Source organism: Cervus canadensis, chromosome 2, assembly GCF_019320065.1.
Source record: "Cervus canadensis isolate Bull #8, Minnesota chromosome 2, ASM1932006v1, whole genome shotgun sequence".
Taxonomy (NCBI): domain Eukaryota; kingdom Metazoa; phylum Chordata; class Mammalia; order Artiodactyla; family Cervidae; genus Cervus; species Cervus canadensis.
Genome location: NC_057387.1, coordinates 25,254,969 through 25,273,884, shown reverse-complemented (window position 1 = coordinate 25,273,884; position 18,916 = coordinate 25,254,969). Strand labels below are relative to the sequence as shown.

At 43.1% G+C, this 18,916-nt stretch overlaps 1 protein-coding gene across 1 annotated transcript in view; it reads left to right on the top strand.

Annotated features, from left to right (window-relative positions):
* CD101 (CD101 molecule) overlaps positions 1-7,260 on the top strand; it is a 39,757-nt gene extending 32,497 nt beyond the window's left edge. Inside the window, exon 9 of the mRNA XM_043459749.1 lies at positions 4,458-7,260. Coding sequence (XP_043315684.1) covers positions 4,458-4,693 — 236 coding nt within the window. The 3' untranslated portion in view covers positions 4,694-7,260. The remainder of the gene's footprint in view (positions 1-4,457) is intronic.
* The last annotated feature ends 11,656 nt before the right edge of the window (positions 7,261-18,916 follow it).

The following is an 18,916-nucleotide window of genomic DNA, read 5'->3' as shown; positions in this document are numbered from 1 at the left end:
CAACTTAACTGCCTCATTCTCAGTGACTTACTTGTGTCTCTTAGTCATCACACTTGTTTAACATCCATCATCAGGACCAGACAATACCTTCTGGGAAGGCAAAGACTGAGTGTCTTGTTCTCAGCCCCAGCATAGTTCCTGGCACACAGAACAGGCTCAAATACACTTACTGAATCCGTATAGCTGCCCTCCTGGTCAGGACCAGCTCTGTATATTAATAAAGTTCAGGTCAAATACAATAGGCTACCAGTTCTCACTTCTCAAATGGTTTTCTACCATCTCTGTTTATCATTTCTGGGTTGGGTTAGTTTGGAGCTACTTAATAAAACTATGAAGCATGCGATTCCTGTGAAGGCAGAAAATGGAGAGGTGTTTCCCTGGTGGATCTCACCTTGCGTTTTCCTCTCCATCTTACTTCCTTAGCTATGACTAAGCCAACGCAGGGGCTAGCAACTACCTGAGTCGTTTTGTATCTCATGCTAGAGAATTCTCTGATTAATTAATAGGCAAGGTTATAAGGCTTTCTGGGTGCTGGATTATTTGTAGCAGTATGGTGTTTGTTACTATTTCCCAGCTTTTGGGTGGTAAGGATATATTTAGAAAGCGAGTCCTCATAGGAGACTTGAGCCCCTATCACACTGATGTTTCTGGAGAGGATGTGTCATTTATCAATGCTACCCTGGTGCTTTCAACAAGGCCTGGCACACAGTGCTCAGTTCAACAAATGCTTGATGAAAGAATGGGCAAGCGAGTCTTAATGGAGTTGAAACCAGTGCTGTCAGGGGCTCACTTATTCTGGGATGCACTTGTATCACGTTACCTAACCTTGCCTTAGTTCTTGGCAGGAGCCATCTCTCTCATATGGCCACACCTGGCATGTCAGTTGCCCAAGGGTGGGTTGGGGTTGAGGGGGAGTTGATAGCCCCCTCATTATCCTCTACTTTTCTTCTCCAGAGTCTTTATGCCTGTTTCCATGCTAAGTTGCTTCAGTCATGTCCGACTCTTTGCGACGCTATGGACTGTAGCCCGCCAGGCTCCTCTGTCCTTGGGATTCTCCAGACAATAATACTAGAGTGGGTTGCCATGCCCTCCTCCAGGGGATCTTCCCAACCCAGGGATAGAACCTGCGTCTCTTACATCTCCTGCATTGGCTGGCTGGTTCTTTATTGCTAGCCTACCGGGGAAGCCCAAAAATCAGTATATCTGGCATAGTATCAGACAAGAACGCTCCTCATGATATGCTTGGCTGCAAGGTAGAAGCAAGTTACAAACTAAAGCTTGTGATGAAGCATTCTCATCACACTTTTGGCTCTGCCTTAGAGGCCTTGTGCTTGGAGCACAGGGCACTTACTTGGATTGCTTCAAAACGCCAAACCTTAATGGTTTTGAATGTCACTAATGCTCATCCAGAAATGGGTGAGAGGCAGATGGTGGGAACAGTGACTGTGGGACCCAGGGCAAGTGCTGCCCTCCCAGGAGAGGTCATTTAGAGGCACTGGAGCTGACAGCTTCTAGCTGTGGGCCAATTCAGCACTGTGAGGGGTCTGTTTTGTCGTCCTTGGATGACAGGTGGCTTGAACTCAAGCAGCCTCCTCCCCATTTATATAGTCAGGCCCTCTGGCAGTCCCTTCATGCTGAAGGTTAGAGTCTCAGTGGCAGAAAAATCCAAGAGCCAAGTTTCTTTCCACCTTCTCTGTGCCGGCCCTGTCTCCCCATCAGCATGCCACCATCCTAGCAGCAGTGACACATGGGTGCTGTGGGACTCTTAACTCCCAATTCTCTGCTTCCCATGATTGGAAAAGGAAGCCAGAGTCTCACAAGTAATCATCTGACTCTCAACTGAATGTCTTCCTACCCTGGGGACAGAGAGATCAGAGATTTAAGGGAGAGGCTTGGGCTGTGGAAAGACAGAGTCAAGCCTGCCGCCCTCTTTTCTGCCTGGTCTCTTGGGGAAAATTTGCTTGTGATTTTCCTAACTTTGTTAGCAGCTTTCTAGCTGCTATTTATTCTTTGTTGATTCAACAAATGTGCCAAGCACTGTTTAATGCTTTACTCAGCCTTATCTCATTATAACTCTGGAAATTATTATCCTCATTTGATCGACAAGATTAGATTTCTGATGATTAGAAAGAGAGGATAAGTAACTTGTCCAAAGTCAATAATGCTAAGTTTTAGAGCCATGATTTGAACCCAGCTATCTTTGAGACAAAGTAGATACTCAATCCCTACTCCCTACATGAGTAGTGTGAAGTAGCAAGGCCAGAACTCTTGCTCACTGGTCTCTATAGCACCATTCTTTTTTAACATTGCACTCTGTACCTTCCTAACTATATGCTTTCAGATGTATTCAGATAAGACCTAGGAGAATTATTATAGGAGGGCCTTGGAGAGAAGGGTCAGGAAGGATGTGGAAAGGAGTGAGAAAGAATTCAAAGTCTAGCTTTATCATTGCCCACCCTTTCAAAAACAAAAGCCAGATTTAGGGTGGAGAATATAAATGAGGCCAGAGAAAAGCCAGGGAGCAAACCCTTGTAGCTCCTTGCCAGCCCTGTTCAAAGCTGCCAGCCTTATGTTCAGTGATGATCTGTACTCTGGGGAACATCATGGCGGTGACTCCTGAGTTCCTGTGTGTGCAAATCACTCATGCAATTGTCTCATTCTTAAATCTCCACTGATGACCTGTGAACAAAGTGCTACTCGGGAGGAAAAAATGCATAAGACATGGGCCTCCTCCAGAAGTTTACAAATGCAGGAGCTGTACCTAGGTTTAGATTCTTTCTTGACTTCCCACAAAGAGACATTCTTCAAGGTACAAAATGTATTAACAATGCCAAAAATGGAATTCTTGCAGCATGATGTTGGTCACAAGGACATGTCACAAGAACCTGTTGTCTTCATCTCTAGGCATCTGTAATCCCATGAATCCTATAGTTTTACCTCTGAAGAAGAAAGTGCTTAGGTCATTGCAATTTTCCAATAAAAGCACAGCTACCATTAACATCAGATTTTTCAGAACAGCCCTGATTTTGAATATCCTGTGGTAAATAAACGTAGTTGGAAGGCTGCATTTAATAGTTGGTGTCTCTTTAAGCGTGTGTCTATCTGCACTGAGGGACGAAATCCCCGTCCTTTGACTAGTAACTCAGGGCACTGCTTCCCAGAGCCTGCGGTGTTGGCAGTCCGCGCGCCTTTGCTTTCTTGGTTGCATGGCCAGGAACCCCCCGGGGCTGCTGGTGCGTGCTCTGCGTGTCTGCGTGCTGATAGCACTTCCCCGTGGGCTGCAGCTGCCAGATGCTTCAGCCTGCCTTTATATAGTAGCCTTTGCCCATGAGGTTGCAGGCAAGCCAGTTTAATTCAGATCAGTAAGCATTATCAAGGCACACGTGCTAGGCACTGCAGGGGCTATGGAAACAAAGGACACTGTGAGACCTGCTGGAGAAACTGTGATGACAAAGATGGTTAAAAGGGAATGAAAGAAGTCTAAACAAAGGTATGTGTGAGAAGAGCATAGAAAGAAGAGAAAAACTGTGCCTGAGGCAAGGTGGGAAGGCCACTGTGATGGAGAGTGAGGCCGGCAGGACCCAGAGGCTATAGGATATGATAGATGAGGATGTGATAGGGGAGCAGAGGGCTTACCAGATAGAGGCAACAGTAAGAGGGAGAGGCGAAGGAGCTGAATGGGGTTGAGGTAGGGGGCGCCAGGGGATGAGAGACCAATTTGGAGATTCAGGAAGGGATGGTGCTTCTCATTTGTGGGTGCTCTTGTTATGTTAGACTTCCCTGGTGGCTCAGACGGTAAAGCGTCTGCCTACAATGCGGGAGACCCAGGTTCAATCCTTGGGTGGGGAAGATCCTCTGGAGAAGGAAATGGCAACCCACACCAGTACCCTTGCTTGGAAAATCCCACGGGAGGATCCTGGTAGGCTACAGTCCATGGGGTTGCAAAGAGTCGGACACAACTGAGTGACTTTACTTACTTACTTGTTATATAAGGGCAGTGTAGAATGTGTGTGTGTGTGTGTGCGCGCGCCTGTGTGTGTGTTTCAGAAGCAGCAGTGGGAATAACTCAGTTAAAAATTCAGGATTGGCAACAGAGTTGGGAACGAGGGTTGAATTATAGATATCTTTTCTGAGGAAAGAAGATTAAAGGAGAGGTTTTCTTTTTTGTTTTGTTTTCATTTCTGGCTGTTAGTTTTAAGTAGGTCATCGGAACCTCTGGTGGTTGGAAATTGCTGGGTGAGGGGGAGTCGGGCTGGCAGAAGCCGCCCTAGAGCCCTCTTCTCCCAACTCCCTTTCCTTGGCTCCTCGAGTGTGATTTAAGGGGCCCCCTGCTATCTGGCCCCGTTATTTTTACATATATTTTCCTGTAACAATAAATCCCAGAAGTGTTTATAATTGATGAGTACAAATAAGCTGGAGACTAATGATTCTCTTTATTTTCTTCCTTTTTGGTACAGAGCCCAACTTTCCTTCCAGGATCTGCTCGTCAGCACCTTTAGTCTATTTCCTATTCATCTGCCCCTTCGTCATACTCGTCTTTCTGCTCATGTCCCTCCTCTGCCTGTACTGGAAGGCCAAGAAGTTGTCAGCTCTGAGTCTAAGCATGCAGAAAGAACAGAGCCTCTGGGTGAACTTGAAAGGAGCTGGAGGCAGGACCACAAACAGGATGGGAGACTATGGTGAAGACAATTGAATCCTGAGTGGTGCCCACGAAGAGGAAAGACTTTGGAACTGGACTGCCCGGGATAGGCGCGCCCCCTGGTTCTGTCCTTCTCTGAGTCTGTGGCCTGGGGTAAAGTACCTAGGACTCAGAGGGAACATGTATTGAGCGTGTTTGTGGTTCCAGGAACGGTTAAGTGTTTCTTAGTATTTTATCTAATCACTCCCTTGCATCCCCCCCAGGAGCTAGGTGGCACTAACCTGGTCTTACATTTGCCACATCTCCCAAGGCTTGGGCTCCTCATCTGGAAGACCTGTAAGGAGAAGAGTACCTCCCTCACTCAGCCACTGGGGGTTAAGTGAGATCCCATGACAGACTCCAGGGCCATGCTTCTTTCGCCTTGCTCTCTTAGGTCACTGATTCTCTGGAGAACACTCGGCGGTCCAGCCACCCTGGCTCTAGGTAATCTTTGCCTCCAGATCAGAGGCATAGGAAAGGACCTGATGCCAGCAAGGCAAGAGAAGTTGGGAATGTGCCCTTCATTCAGATCAAATGTGCCTCCCAACCAGACTGTGACAGCCTTGAAGACAGAAATCCCATCTTCTCCTCCACCCCATCTCCATCCCTTCTCTAAAAGCTGCTCACAAGCAAGCTTGGCAGAGTAAGTTCTTAATCAGTATGGGTTCCTTAATGAAAGGATAAAGTATTTTGTAGCCTTTCTTTCTTTTTTCTCCATAAGACTTAGTAACTCATTGGTAAGAAAAAAATTAAAAAAAAATTTTTTTTTGCAACAGTGGTCTAGTCAGCTCCCCAAGGCCTCATATCTCCCTCATATCTTCCCACACCCAAAGGTCCATCTGGCTCCTGGCTCTTCTTAGCCAAAGGCCTTATTTTCCTTGACCTGACAGCACTGAGCAGCCGGAAAAGGGGCTGTGGTAGTTATGTGAGGGCAGAGGGTTAACAGGGCCTCTCTCCTGCCCTGCTCTGGCAGGGACTAGGAGCTCCGGGGGAGCAGTGGGTCAGGCTGGCTCCTCTGTGTCCTCTCTTCTCAGCCAGGAAAAGTCAGGGGCTGGGGGATGGGGGTGTCATGGCTGATGACTTTCAACCACCATCCCCTAAGAGAAACCAACTGTCCCCACTGAGCCTGAGGTCCCCTCACCTTTGTTTCAAAAGCTGTGCAGGCCCTGTTGTAGCCAGAATTGGAAATCAATCAGTGCCACCTAACAGACTTGAGAAAACACGTCTATTTATTAGCTATGTGACCAACAGGGTTGCTCTAACACTCATTAATTTGGATTTCCAAGGAGGGCAATTTATTTTTAATTATTTTATCAGGCACACACATCTTCTCCAAACATAATTAGTTCCTTTGCAAGGGGATTATTGGTGACTATGAGAACTCCCACTGCAGACCTACAGGTTCCTTGAATTCATCTTCCTTTGTAGCCCTATTTGAAATATTCCAAATGTTTTCTTAAACAGGTTAGTGCATTTATTTCTTCCTTCTCAGGAAAAGGGAACAAAGTTTTGCAAAAACAAGGCTAATGTTAAGATATCTTAGAAAGTGTGATGCCTTCTGTACCCCCACCATTTTTCCCAGAAACCTTTATTTTAAATGGATATTGAAGGAAAAGAGTGGAATGGAGCTCCATCAGAGAATCAGAGTAGATTCTAGAGCTGCCCCTGCCCGGGTACCCTCTCCCCCAAACACTGTTCTCCCTCACTACCTGGATACTGCCTTTCAGCTCTCAGCTCAAACAGCAGTTCTTCACATTTGAATTCAGCACAGAGATTGCACAGAACAGACACTCAGATATGCAACTGCTCCACCTGGAGCAGATTTATTGTCCAGTGAGCACTTCCTGGGTTGCAAAGGTTGCTATTGTGACTTGGGCAGACATAGCCCCGTTCCCCTGGGATGATCACCTTGTTTTGTTCTGGACGCTCTGCTTTCCTTAATGGGGGCTGGAGCACATTAGATTTTCTAAGAAGTCACATCATGCTGTTTGGCCCATAGTAGTTTTCTGGCAGCTAAAACCTGTGTGTCTTCTTTTTACCTTTCTGAACTTTTTAGAATAAAATTTGCTTTTATTCAATTCAGTAGGCATTTTATATGGAATCTCTCTGATTATGGGCTTGTTCTTTTTAGTTTTTTAGACTTCACAGAGATCTTTACTTTTACTCAGTGACTTCAACTATTTTATGTCACCACTTTCGGCTTCTTGTGTCAGTAAATCCTCCGTGGCAACAGGACAAACCTCTGCCTCAGGAGTTGGCTACCTGTAGCCCACAGGCCAAAAACAGACCCACCACCTGTTTTTTTAAATGCAATTTGTTGGAATACAGACACTCTCATTTGCCTACATATTATCTATGGCTGCTGATATGATATAATGGCTGAATAAAGTAGTTGCCACAGTAACCTAAAATGTTTACTCTCTGACCTTTCATGGAAAAAACTGGCCACTCCCTGCTCTCCTTCAGTAGCTTATGTTTTATCTTAGCCATGTATTATGTTCCTAGGAAGCTTGATTTGAGCAGTTGTATCTGTCTCTGTTATACAGCTGATGACTTTAATAAATAATTTTAGGCTCTCCGGATTGGTGTCTAGTCCCAGTAGTTCTGAAGCATGAATCCTTTCCTGCACATTCCCACTGAAGATGAGAAACACATCACCCTGAGGGACTCCACACCATCCTAAGTTGCAGCGTGAGATGACGCAGAGAGGAATAAGGCATGAATACATTCCTTTTAGTATTTTCAGTCTCTGGAGACATGTATGGAAACAACTGACTCATGGCAGAAAGTGAATACCATAGGTAGAAAATCATGTACCATGATCATTTCTCACAATTGCACAAGAGTTGTTCATCATCTCAGAGCATCCCCATGTGAAATGAATTGTTACTCTTCTCCTGCCAGTAAGAAATTAAAGCTCAGGATCACCCAGTCATATGTAGAAGAGAAAGGGCTCAATATTAGGCCCGCTGACAGTAAATCTAGACTCTTTCCACAACCAATACTGTGCTCAAATCCACTAATATCAGAAAAATCTGGCGATAATTGTATCCACCTCTTCTGGCTGTTATGAGGTAATCAAATCAGATACTTGCGTGAAGATAAGTTTTAAACCATTTCAAGTCATAAGTGAACATCTGCATAACCCAAGTTTTTCCTTGTCTGTGCACATAAATGAAATTGAATCAACACTAATAATTCAAATTCTACAGACTTGTGCCCCAGGTTTACAGAGAGTCTTGTGTGTGTGTGTGCATTAGTCGCTCAGCTGCGTCCGACTCTTTGTGACCCCATGAACTGTAGCCCGCCAGGCTTCTCTGTCCATGGAATTCTCCAGGCATGAATACTGGAGTGGGTTGCCATTCCCTTCTCCAGAGGATCTTCCCGACCCAGGGATTGAACTCTGGTCTCCTGCATTGCAGGCAGATTCTTTACCATTTGAGCTGCAGGGAAGTCCTTACAGAGTCTTGGCCATCTATAAAGCATTCTTAAAGCCTTTCTGAGGCTTCCATCAGATTCTGGGAATTCAGATGAACTCACAGACAAGTCCCTTCCCACAGGACTTCCCACTGCTCTGATCAGATCTATGGGCTCCCCCTGCAATGCTGGAGCCCATGAGATGCCAAAGCTGGACTCTAAGACTGGGAGAGTGGCCAACCTCATTCTGTCTTTGCATGATACTCTGCTTCGATTGCAAACAGATTCAAGGTTGCTTGTGCCCCCATATCTCTAAAGATTCTCTTGTGAACACTGCTCCCTTGGTGTTCACTCATCGTCTCCTTTTTCTCTATAGGGCCGAAACGCTGGCCAATCTGGAACCAATATGGGAGACAAACCTCACACTATGCTCTCCACTTCCCATTCTCAGCTCCCAGGAACCCCTGAAATGTCTTCATCACAGGCCCCCTTTCTCCTGCAGCTACGTCATGCAGATTGTGCTTGTGGAAGGCTCCCCACTCATCAGACAGGTCTGGAGAAACTGGTATTCCTGGTAGGCTTGGTTCAGACTTCTATCATGCTAGCTTTCAATTTTTACCTCCCCCTCAACGCAGTGAAGTGCTGTGGGCAATGAGAAATCAGAGACAATTTCACAAAAGAGGTGTCATTTAAACTTTCAGAATGTCAGGAAATATTTTGATAGAAGTTGGAGTAAACAGTAGTCTGAGGGCAGAGATAGTTCCATGTAGAGCACAATGTATAGAGTATCTTTGGTTTGATTTTAAGGGTCAGATTTATGAAGGGGAGAAATGAGAGATTAACATGGAAATGTAACAAACTCTAACTAGGGGTGGGGAGGGACAGGAAAGAGATCGCAAACATGGGTAAGAACTTGGACCTTAAACTGGAAGATTGGGATTGACACACACTCTACTATATATAAAATAGGTAACTAATAAGAAGGACTTCCCTGGTGGCTCAGTGGTAAAGAATCTACCTCACAATGCAGGAGACTTTGGTTCGACCCCTGGATGGGGGAAGATCCCCTGGAGAAGGAAATGGCAACCCACTCCAGTATTCTTGCCTGGGAAATCCCATGGATGGAGGAACCTGGTGGGCTACACAGTCCATGGGATCGCAGAAGAGTGAGACACAATTTAGCAACTAAATAACAACAGCAACTAATAAGGACCTTCTATATGGCACAAGGGGCTTCCCAGGTGGCACTAGCAGTGAAGAAGCTGCCTGTCAATGCAGGAGACATAGGGCATGAGGGTTCAATCCCTGGGTTGGGAAGATCCCCTGGAGGAGGGCATGGCAACCCACTCTAGTATTCTTGCCTGGAGAATCCCATGGACAGAGGAGCCTGGTGGGCTATAGTCCATAGGGTCACAAAGGAGTCAGACAGAACTGAAGCGACTTAGCACACACGCACATTTAGCACAAGCAACTCTACTCAGTACTCTGCAATGGCTTATATGGGAAAAGAATCTTAAAAAGAGTGGATATATGTATATGTATAACTGATTCATTTTGCCGTACACCTGAAATTAACACAAATTGTAAATCAACTATACTCCAATAACTTTTTTTTTTTAAGAACTTGGACCTTATTTGGTGGACAGGGTGGGTCATTTGGGTGTTATTTAGAAGGGAAAGAACAGTTGTCCTTTAGGAGGACTGAAAAAGCAACAGCTTAATGGAGACGCAGACATAGAGAACAGATTTGTGGACCAGAAGGCAGAGGGAGGGAGGGGGAAGGAGAGGATAGGATGAATGGAGAGAGTGACGTGGGAGCATATACACTACCATATGTAAAATAGATAGCCAGTATATATGACTGGCTGCATGACTCAGGGAACTCAAACTGGTACTCTGTGACTACCCAAAGGGTGGGATGGAGTGAGAGGTGGGAGGGAGTTCGAGAGGGAGGGGACGTGTATATACCTAGGGCTGATTCATGTTGATGTATGGCAGAAATCAACACAATATTGTAAGCAATTATCCTTCAATTAAAAATAAATAAGCTTAAAAAAAAGCAGCAGCTTGGGTGATGGAGAGGATTTGGGGTGAGGGCGGCAGTTGTACCATGGTAAAGCAAGGTAGCCATCCTCAGCAAACTATCTCTGCTTTCCCAAGTTATATAATGAAGATAATACCAATTTTGTGAAGGTTTTGATAACTGAACAAAATTATCAGAAAGTTTCAAGTATTCTATCAAGCTCATAGGGGTAGTGTGTGTAAGCTGATATGTGTGCTTAGTCACTCAGTCTTGTCCAGCTCTTTGCAACTTCATGGACTTTCGCCCAGCAGGCTCCTCTGTCCATGGGATTTCTCTAGGCAAGAATACTGGAGTGGGTTGCCACTTCCTCCTCCAGGGGATCTTCCTGACTCAGGGATTGAACCCATGGCTCCAACATTGGCAGGCAGATTTTTTTTTTCTTACCACTGAGCCACCTGGGAAGCGTTTAGTAAATATTTGTTAACGAAATTTCCTACTGATAAGTGTGGGGACAAGGGAGAGTTACATTGTTCATTATCTTAACTGGTTTTCTATTTACTTTATCTTTTGATACTTGATTTTACATTTAATTTAGTTGTAGAAATTTGGAGTTCCTACCATGTCATCTTTGAATCCAAGTCTCCTTTTGCCCCTCATTCTGCAGCTCTGACTACCAGATAAAGATGTTTTGACTAGAAGCATATTTATCACATTAAACCACTTGCTAAGATGGAGGATCACATTGGATAAGGAATTATTAATAAGTTCATAAGTTATAAATAACCCTCAAATGAAAACCCAAATTCATTACATCAAGATGGCTAAAATTAAAAAGACTGACAATATCAAATGCTTGTAAGAGATGGGCTTCCCTGCTGGCCCAGTGCTTAAGATTCCACACTTCCAATGCAGGGGGTACAGATTCTATCCCTGGTTGGGCAACTAGGATCCCACATGCCACACAGTGTGGTAAAAAAAAAATTGGAAAAAAAAGGAAATGCTCATGTAAGAATTTGGAGGAATTGGAATTCAATACATTGCTGAGTAGAGTATAAGTCTTTTCAACTATTTTGTAAAATAATTGGTAGTTTCTAATAAAAGTAAAAATACAATGACCCTATGACTTAGTAATTCCATTCCTTGCATTTACCCAAAAGAAATGAATGCCTACATGCACCAAAAGATGTACACAGGTATATTTATAGCTTTACTCATCATTGCTAAAAACTGGAAACAAATCCATTGTCCATCATTAGGTGAGTGGATTAATTACAGTTTATATAAACCACAGAATACTGCACAGTGGAAAAAATGAACAAACTACTGATGTACATGACAATATGGATGAATCTCACAGCACTGTTGAATGAAGGAATCCAGACACAGCAGGGTACATAGTCTAAGAATGAGCAAAGTGAATCTACGGTGACAGAAGTCAGAATAATGATTTTCCCTAGCAAGGGGAGCCTTGACTACAAATAGCATGAAGGAAACTTCTGAAGCAACTGAATTGCTTTTTATTATCTTTATCTGGGTGGTGGTTCCATGATTGTATGCCTATGTGAAAATTTACTTAAGAATGAGTCCTCTTCAAGAATATACAATGGAAAAAAGACAACCTCTTTGACAAGTGGTGCTGGGAAAACTGGTCAACCACTTGTAAAAGAATGAAACTAGAACACTTTCTAACACCATACACAAAAATAAACTCAAAATGGATTAAAGATCTAAATGTAAGACCAGAAACTATAAAACTCCTAGAGGAGAACATAGGCAAAACACTCTCCGACATAAATCACAGCAGGATCCTCTATGACCCACCTCCCAGGATATTGGAAATAAAAGCAAAAATAAACAAATGGGACCTAATTAAACTTAAAAGCTTTTGCACAACGAAGGAAACTATAAGCAAGGTGAAAAGACAGCCTTCAGAATGGGAGAAAATAATAGCAAACGAAGCAACAGACAAAGGATTAATCTCAAAAATATACAAGCAACTCCTGCAGCTCAATTCCAGAAAAATAAATGACCCAATCAAAAAATGGGCCAAAGAACTAAACAGACATTTCTCCAAAGAAGACATACAGATGGCTAACAAACACATGAAAAGATGCTCAACATCACTCATTATCAGAGAAATGCAAATAAAAACCACAATGAGGTACCATTACACACCAGTCAGGATGGTTGCTATCCAAAAGTCTACAAGCAATAAATGCTGGAGAGGGTGTGGAGAAAAGGGAACCCTCTTACACTGTTGGTGGGAATGCAAACTAGTACAGCTGCTATGGAGAACAGTGTGGAGATTTCTTAAAAAACTGGAATTAGAACTGCCATATGACCCAGCAATACCACTTCTGGGCATACACACTGAGGAAACCAGATCTGAAAGAGACACGTGTACCCCAATGTTCATCACAGCACTGTCTATAATAGCCAGGACGTGGAAGCAACCTAGATGCCCATCAGCAGATGAATGGATAAGGAAGCTATGGTACATATACACCATGGAATATTACTCAGCCATTAAAAAGAATTCATTTGAATCAGTTCTAATGAGATGGGATGAAACTGGAGCCCCTTATACAGAGTGAAGTAAGCCAGAAAGATAAAGACCAATACAGTATACTAACGCATATATATGGAATTTAGAAAGATGGTAAAGATAACCCTATATGCAAAACAGAAAAAGAGACGCAGATGTACAGAACAGACTTTTGGACTCTGTGGGAGAAGGCGAGGGTGGGATGTTTCGAGAGAACAGCATCGAAACATGTATATTATCTAGGGTGAAACAGATCACCAGCCCAGGCTGGATGCATGAGACAAGTGCTCATGCCTGGTACACTGGGAAGACCCAGAGGAATCAGGTAGAGAGGGAGGTGGGAGGGCGGATCGGGATGGGGAATACGTGTAAATCCATGGCTGATTTATGTCAATGTATGACAAAAACCACTACAATATTGTAAAGTAATTAGCCTCCAACTAATAAAAATAAATGAAAAAATAAAAAAAAAGAATGAGTCCTCTTAAGATTGAGTACTTTATTGTATGTAAATAACTGAACTTAATACTAATAATACTAATACATAACTTAACAGATAGCTTATATGTAAATAACCTAAACCTGAGTTTTTAAAAAAACTTCTTTCTCTTTCAAAAAGCATTTAAGAATTAACTAGATGACCAACATATAGAGAGGTATAACATATGAGAGAAATGAGACACACATTTTACAAGCACCTTTTGATGTCTAACATAAGCCAAGACATACACTAGGAGATAGGCATGCAGAAATAACTGACAAAGAAAGGGGTTCATGAGTGATGATGACTGAATCTTAACGACAAACCTGCAGAGAAATGGAGATTAAACCACACACCAGGAGAAAGCAGTTAAACATTATGCCTAAGGTCACCAGGCGTTAAGGGGCAGAGCACGAGCATGGCCTCCAAAAACGATGCTCTGTCGCAGCATGCTTCCTCTAGCTGTGGGGATTCCACCGTCTGATCACCAGCGAAGATCTATGTTTACAAGGTAGTGAGGGGATGGCTGGGACAGAAAACAATGCCATGTGCTTTTCTGCCACTTGCTCTCTGGGGCCAGTTAGCTCTGCAAAGGGGAGATGAATTTGGACTGGGGAAGCAGGGGATCCCACTGCCCTCTTTGCCCTGGTTCCCACAGATCTCCATTCAGCTCAGTGCATGTTGATTATGGCTACTCTGTGCTGCCCGATGATACTGTTCAAATAGACACACGAGAGCATGTTTTGTTACAGTCTCCCATGACTGAAGGCAGATGCTATGAGTTCTTAAGTCTGTCTTAAGGGAATCTTTGTATTGTTTAATGGTCTGTCCAACTAGCAGCAGGAAATTGTTTGAAGATTCTTCTGTTCTCAATATCCAAGATAGAATCAGCCCAATAAAAGGATCCAAGTGTTAGGGTGCCCTTTGTTTTCCATGTGTGGGCCAAATATCTAGCCTTAAAATTGGCAAATGAGGATGCTTGTGTAAAAAGCATCACTATGGAAGTAAAAAATTGAGCAGCGTTACAGGAGTCTGAAGTGCCTGTGGGCTGGCCTTTAGCATCCATACTGAATGAGGGTTACTGACTGTCTAACATCAGCTCCTAACACACATGTCTAAACTCTTCACTTGAAACAAGTGAAAATTTTTTTAGATTTTATTTTTATTTTAAAATTTATATTGAAATATAGTTGATTTACAATGTTGTATTTCTGCTATACAGGAAAATGATTCTGTTAAATATATATATGTATTGTATATGTATATGTATATAATATATATATATATGTATTCTTTTTCATTTTCTTTTCCATTATGGTTTATCACAGGATAGTGAATATAGTTTCTTGTGCTATGCAGTAGGACCTTGTTGTTTATTCATTCTCAATATACTAGCTTGCATCTGCAAATTCCAAACTCCCAGTCCATCCCTCTTCTATTCAACCTCCCCTTGACAACCACAAGTGTGTTCTCTATGTCTATGAGTTTGTTAAACCTTTTTCTTGATTGATGGAAAGTATTCAGTACAGTGTGAAGCATGAATCATTCAAATGAAGTAAACCAGGAGACTTCCCAACTGGCAACAGAAGGCTAAATGGCAAGGTGATATTTAGTAACCCTTCCATACAAAAGAAATAGTCAACATATAAATCCTCCTGAGAAGTAAGCTGTAGTGAGACAAAATCCAGGCTGCTAACTACTCCCTCTTAGGGTCTTCCACTTTGACTTTTGGGTCTTTTTAGATGGCATGCCCAATGAATACTTCTGGTAACCTAATAGTAGGGAATGTGAGATCTGGATTTAGATGCCTAAATTCAAATCCTGATGACATCACTCACTGGATGGATAATTTTTGGTGGTTAATCGCTTTCCCTCACTTCCCTCATCCATAAACATGGATGGAATATCCCTTACTTCATAGCATTTGTCAGACAGATTAAATGAATACTCGTAAATGTTAGATATCAACCTTATCATGATCAAGAAATTGGCCATTTTAATCCTTTTTACTCCTGTAAAGGAAACCAGTTACTTACATTTTAAGTCCTAATTTTTTAACATAACAGCAGAGAGACGGGGTATGGAAATGAAATGAAACCATGGGTTTTGCTACAAAATGGGATCATTTTTTGGGCCCAGAGTCCAAGAGGCTAATTTAGGGATAGATAGGTGTTTCAGGAAAGATAGATAGATTTTCAGGAAAGAGTCAGGATATCAAGGTAACAGGGACAGGGGAACATTTGGACAAAATTGTCTGAGTGCTTTACAGTTAAGTGAGAAGCCAATATAGTTTAATCCAGGAGTTCCAAGGGAGGACATATAAATATACGGGGATTAATGGGAAATGAAGTCACCAGGGACACCTATCCTGAGGTGTTTTATACCTGTTTAATTAGCTAATTCAATTTACATGTAGATTTGAGTTCAAATGGCACATTTAGAAAACAAATGTTATGGCAGAGAGCAAATAATTAGCTTGGGAATTTGTATTAGTCTGCTCTGGCTGCCATAACAAATACCATAAACTGGGTGGCTTAAACAATGGAAATTTATTCCCTCACAGTTCTGGAGGCTGGGAAGTCCCAGATCAAGGTGCCAGGTCACTGGCAAGGGCCCTTTTCCTGGCTTGTAGACTGCCAACTTATCACTGTGTCCTCATAGGACTGAGAGAAAGAGATGGACAGACAGAGGCTCTCTGGTATCTCTTCTTAAAAGGACACTAATGTGATCACGAGGGCTCCACCCTCATGATCTCATCTAAACCTAATTATCTCCCAATGGCCCCACTTCCAAATACCCTCACACGAAGAGGTAGAGCTTCATCGTAAGAACTCGAGGGAACACAGGTGAGCCCCCAGCAGAACTGACAGTGCAGTGTGATGACCTGAACTGTGGTTTGCCCTGTACCTGTGTTCTTCATGCCTGTTTGCATGTGTCAGAGGGAGAAAGTTATTTGAGCGCCACATGTTTGGTGTTTTCTATTGCACATGCACACACATGGGTAGGGTGTACAACTTAGAAGCAAAGCCATTCAAACCTGCAGCATTTTCCCCCCTCCCACTTCACCATGTTTCAGCTCTTCCATCACAAATAGGTGATGACTGAAGTGGCAGGTATGGTGACATCATGAAAAAAGTTGCAGGCTGAAAAGGGACTGCTTATTGCAGAGCTCTGGGTGAGAATATACAGAAGCTGGAAGATCATCTTCCACAGCCAATCAATAATGTTGGGTTTGTCTCTTCTGGACCAAAAGTTTGGAGGAGGGGTAGCAGGGTGAAAATGAAGAAAAAGGAGGAATGGGAGAGAAGAAATGGGCAATTAGCATATGGAGCAAGAAAGCAGAAATTAAAGCCGCAAACTACAGAAAGAAGAGCCTCACAGCCCCGGCCCCACCCAAGCTCTTCTCTTGATGCCCTGCACCAGGTGCTGGTGGCTTCTGAAGGAAAAAGCTTTCAGGAAGAAACCCTTCAGATGCCAAGGGAGGCAGCAGTCCCACAGCCCCGAGGCAAGGCTCACTGTGTCTCTAGAATAGTAGAGAAAGTTCCGTCTACTGTGTGTGGAAACAGACCCATCAACTTCTGCTTAGAGTAAGGTGGGAGTCAGTCCAGGAAAGGGAGGGTGAGAAAGTATAAAGAACTGAAGAGCTAGGAAGAGCTACATCTTTTGAAGGGGATGTCCTGGGCTACCCAGGACGGCTGCCTCAGATCTTCATCAAAAGGATTACTAGCTCTTCTTCTTCTCATCGTTGGACTATAGCAAATCACTCCCTTAGAACTTCCTAGCCTTCATCCAAATGCATGTAAATGTTGAGAGAGGACCAAGAGAGAGAAGCAGGTGGCAGATTTGATAAGAAGTGAGAAGGGAGAGGTGCTGTGAGGCAAATCAACGAGACAGGAGATGGTCTGACTGAATGAATCACTAGGCCAGTGCAAAGCACAAGCCTTCATCCTGAAGAACCACATCCCCCTGCGGCTTCTAGGCTGCTTCCTGTGCTGCTCACCAAGAAAAAAAAAGTCACCCAGATTCACCTCACTTCTTTTTCTGCTAAGCTTTGCAGGCTGGGACATCAAGGGATAGCTATCCAGATAGAACGTGAATGACCTTCAGTGAGGCATTTGAACAAAAAGGAGCAATATGCTTTAATGAGACTCCACGCCTGACTGAATGACCAAACCCAAAGTGTGATGTCCAAGGTGCCATGTTTACCTGGAAGAGATCTGTCCAGGTTGTGCTAATGTGTCTGCGTTGTTCAGCATTTTTCCTGGCAACTTGGATGAAGTCAAAACGAGCAGGCCTGTCAAGGGTTCAGCTGACACACAGTCATGAGATAGAACTAATAAGTCAGCTGACAGGAACAAGATTCAAAGAGATCTAGACAGGTTAGAATGACAGATCAGAACTAACAAGATGAAAGATGGAAGCCATAGTTAAGTTCAAACAATTAGATGCACCAGGTAAGGGAGACTTGAGTACATGTATGAGAAATGAAAAGAGTGGTTTTGGCTGATTGCACTCTTGATACAAATTACTAGCATGACATTTGTTAGAAAAGAGAGAAAATAATTTTTGCAGCTTTTACTACATAAATAAAGTGGTCATATTAAAAAAAAAGGGGAGATAATTACCCCACAGTATTCATATTGAATTCTATTTGAGATGCCTCAAGTTAAGAAAACATTCATTGAAAAATGCTGGTGAGGGGGCCTGGTGGGGGGAGAAGTAATTGAAGCAGTGACAGCAGTGTCTCTGAGGAATGAGAATGTGTGTGGAGTGTGGGGAGGAAGAGACAGTCATATTCAAATATTTGAAAGTGTCATTGAAAAGAATTAAGTCTATTACGTGTACCTCCAGATGACAAGTAAAGGGAAGTTTCAGACAGAAAGACAGATTTCTACTCAATATACTTTAGAATTAATTGACATTTTGAGATATCCAAATACAGCATTTGCTGTGACCCGAAGTTTCTACCTTGAACTCATTAGGAAAGATGTGGAGGGAATTGGGAGGACACACTAGGTGACTTTGGGGTCTCTTCCACTCTATGGTTTAACTTATTTCACTTGAAAGGTATATACTGAAATTCTATGTCCTGTGTATATAGCGAGTGGTGAGCAGAAAAGAAGCTGCTCTCTTGGCACCTCCCTATGTGATTAATGGAGGAGACAGACCATCAACAGGTAAGTAGACAACTGACTACAAAGAGGGTGCTGAGACAGAGATCAATCAGGAAGGCCCTTCATAGCCTCCCAGGTGGCACTGGTGGTGAAGAACCTGCCTACCAATGCAGGAGACACAAGAGATGTGGGTTCGATCCTTGGGTTAGGAAGATCCCCTGGAGGAGGGCATGGCAACCACTCCACTACTTTTGCCTCTACGGAGGCTCAAAACACCATGGCGGAAGCCTCTGGAGCACTGGGCAGTGTATTCCTTCTCAACCTGAGAACATGGAATCTACCCTAGTGTCATTTGTTGCCTTCCAGAAGAAGTGTAACTCAGGGTGAATTCCAGCAAACAAGTTCAGAGCCTCAGATACCTTGAGACTCTAGGTTGTCTATAATTTCTAAAGAGGTAAAGATCTTAGAAAACAAGTGAGAAATATGCTTGCTTTCTAGTAATATTTAGAATTGGAGCTGAGAATATGGTTAGAATTAAGCAAAATAACTAGAATAGAGTTAAGGGAAGAGGGATTTTGCTATAAAATTGAAATTAGATACCAAGAAGGAAGTGGGATGAATTTTAAAAAATAAAATAAAGGATTAATTACTGGAAGGT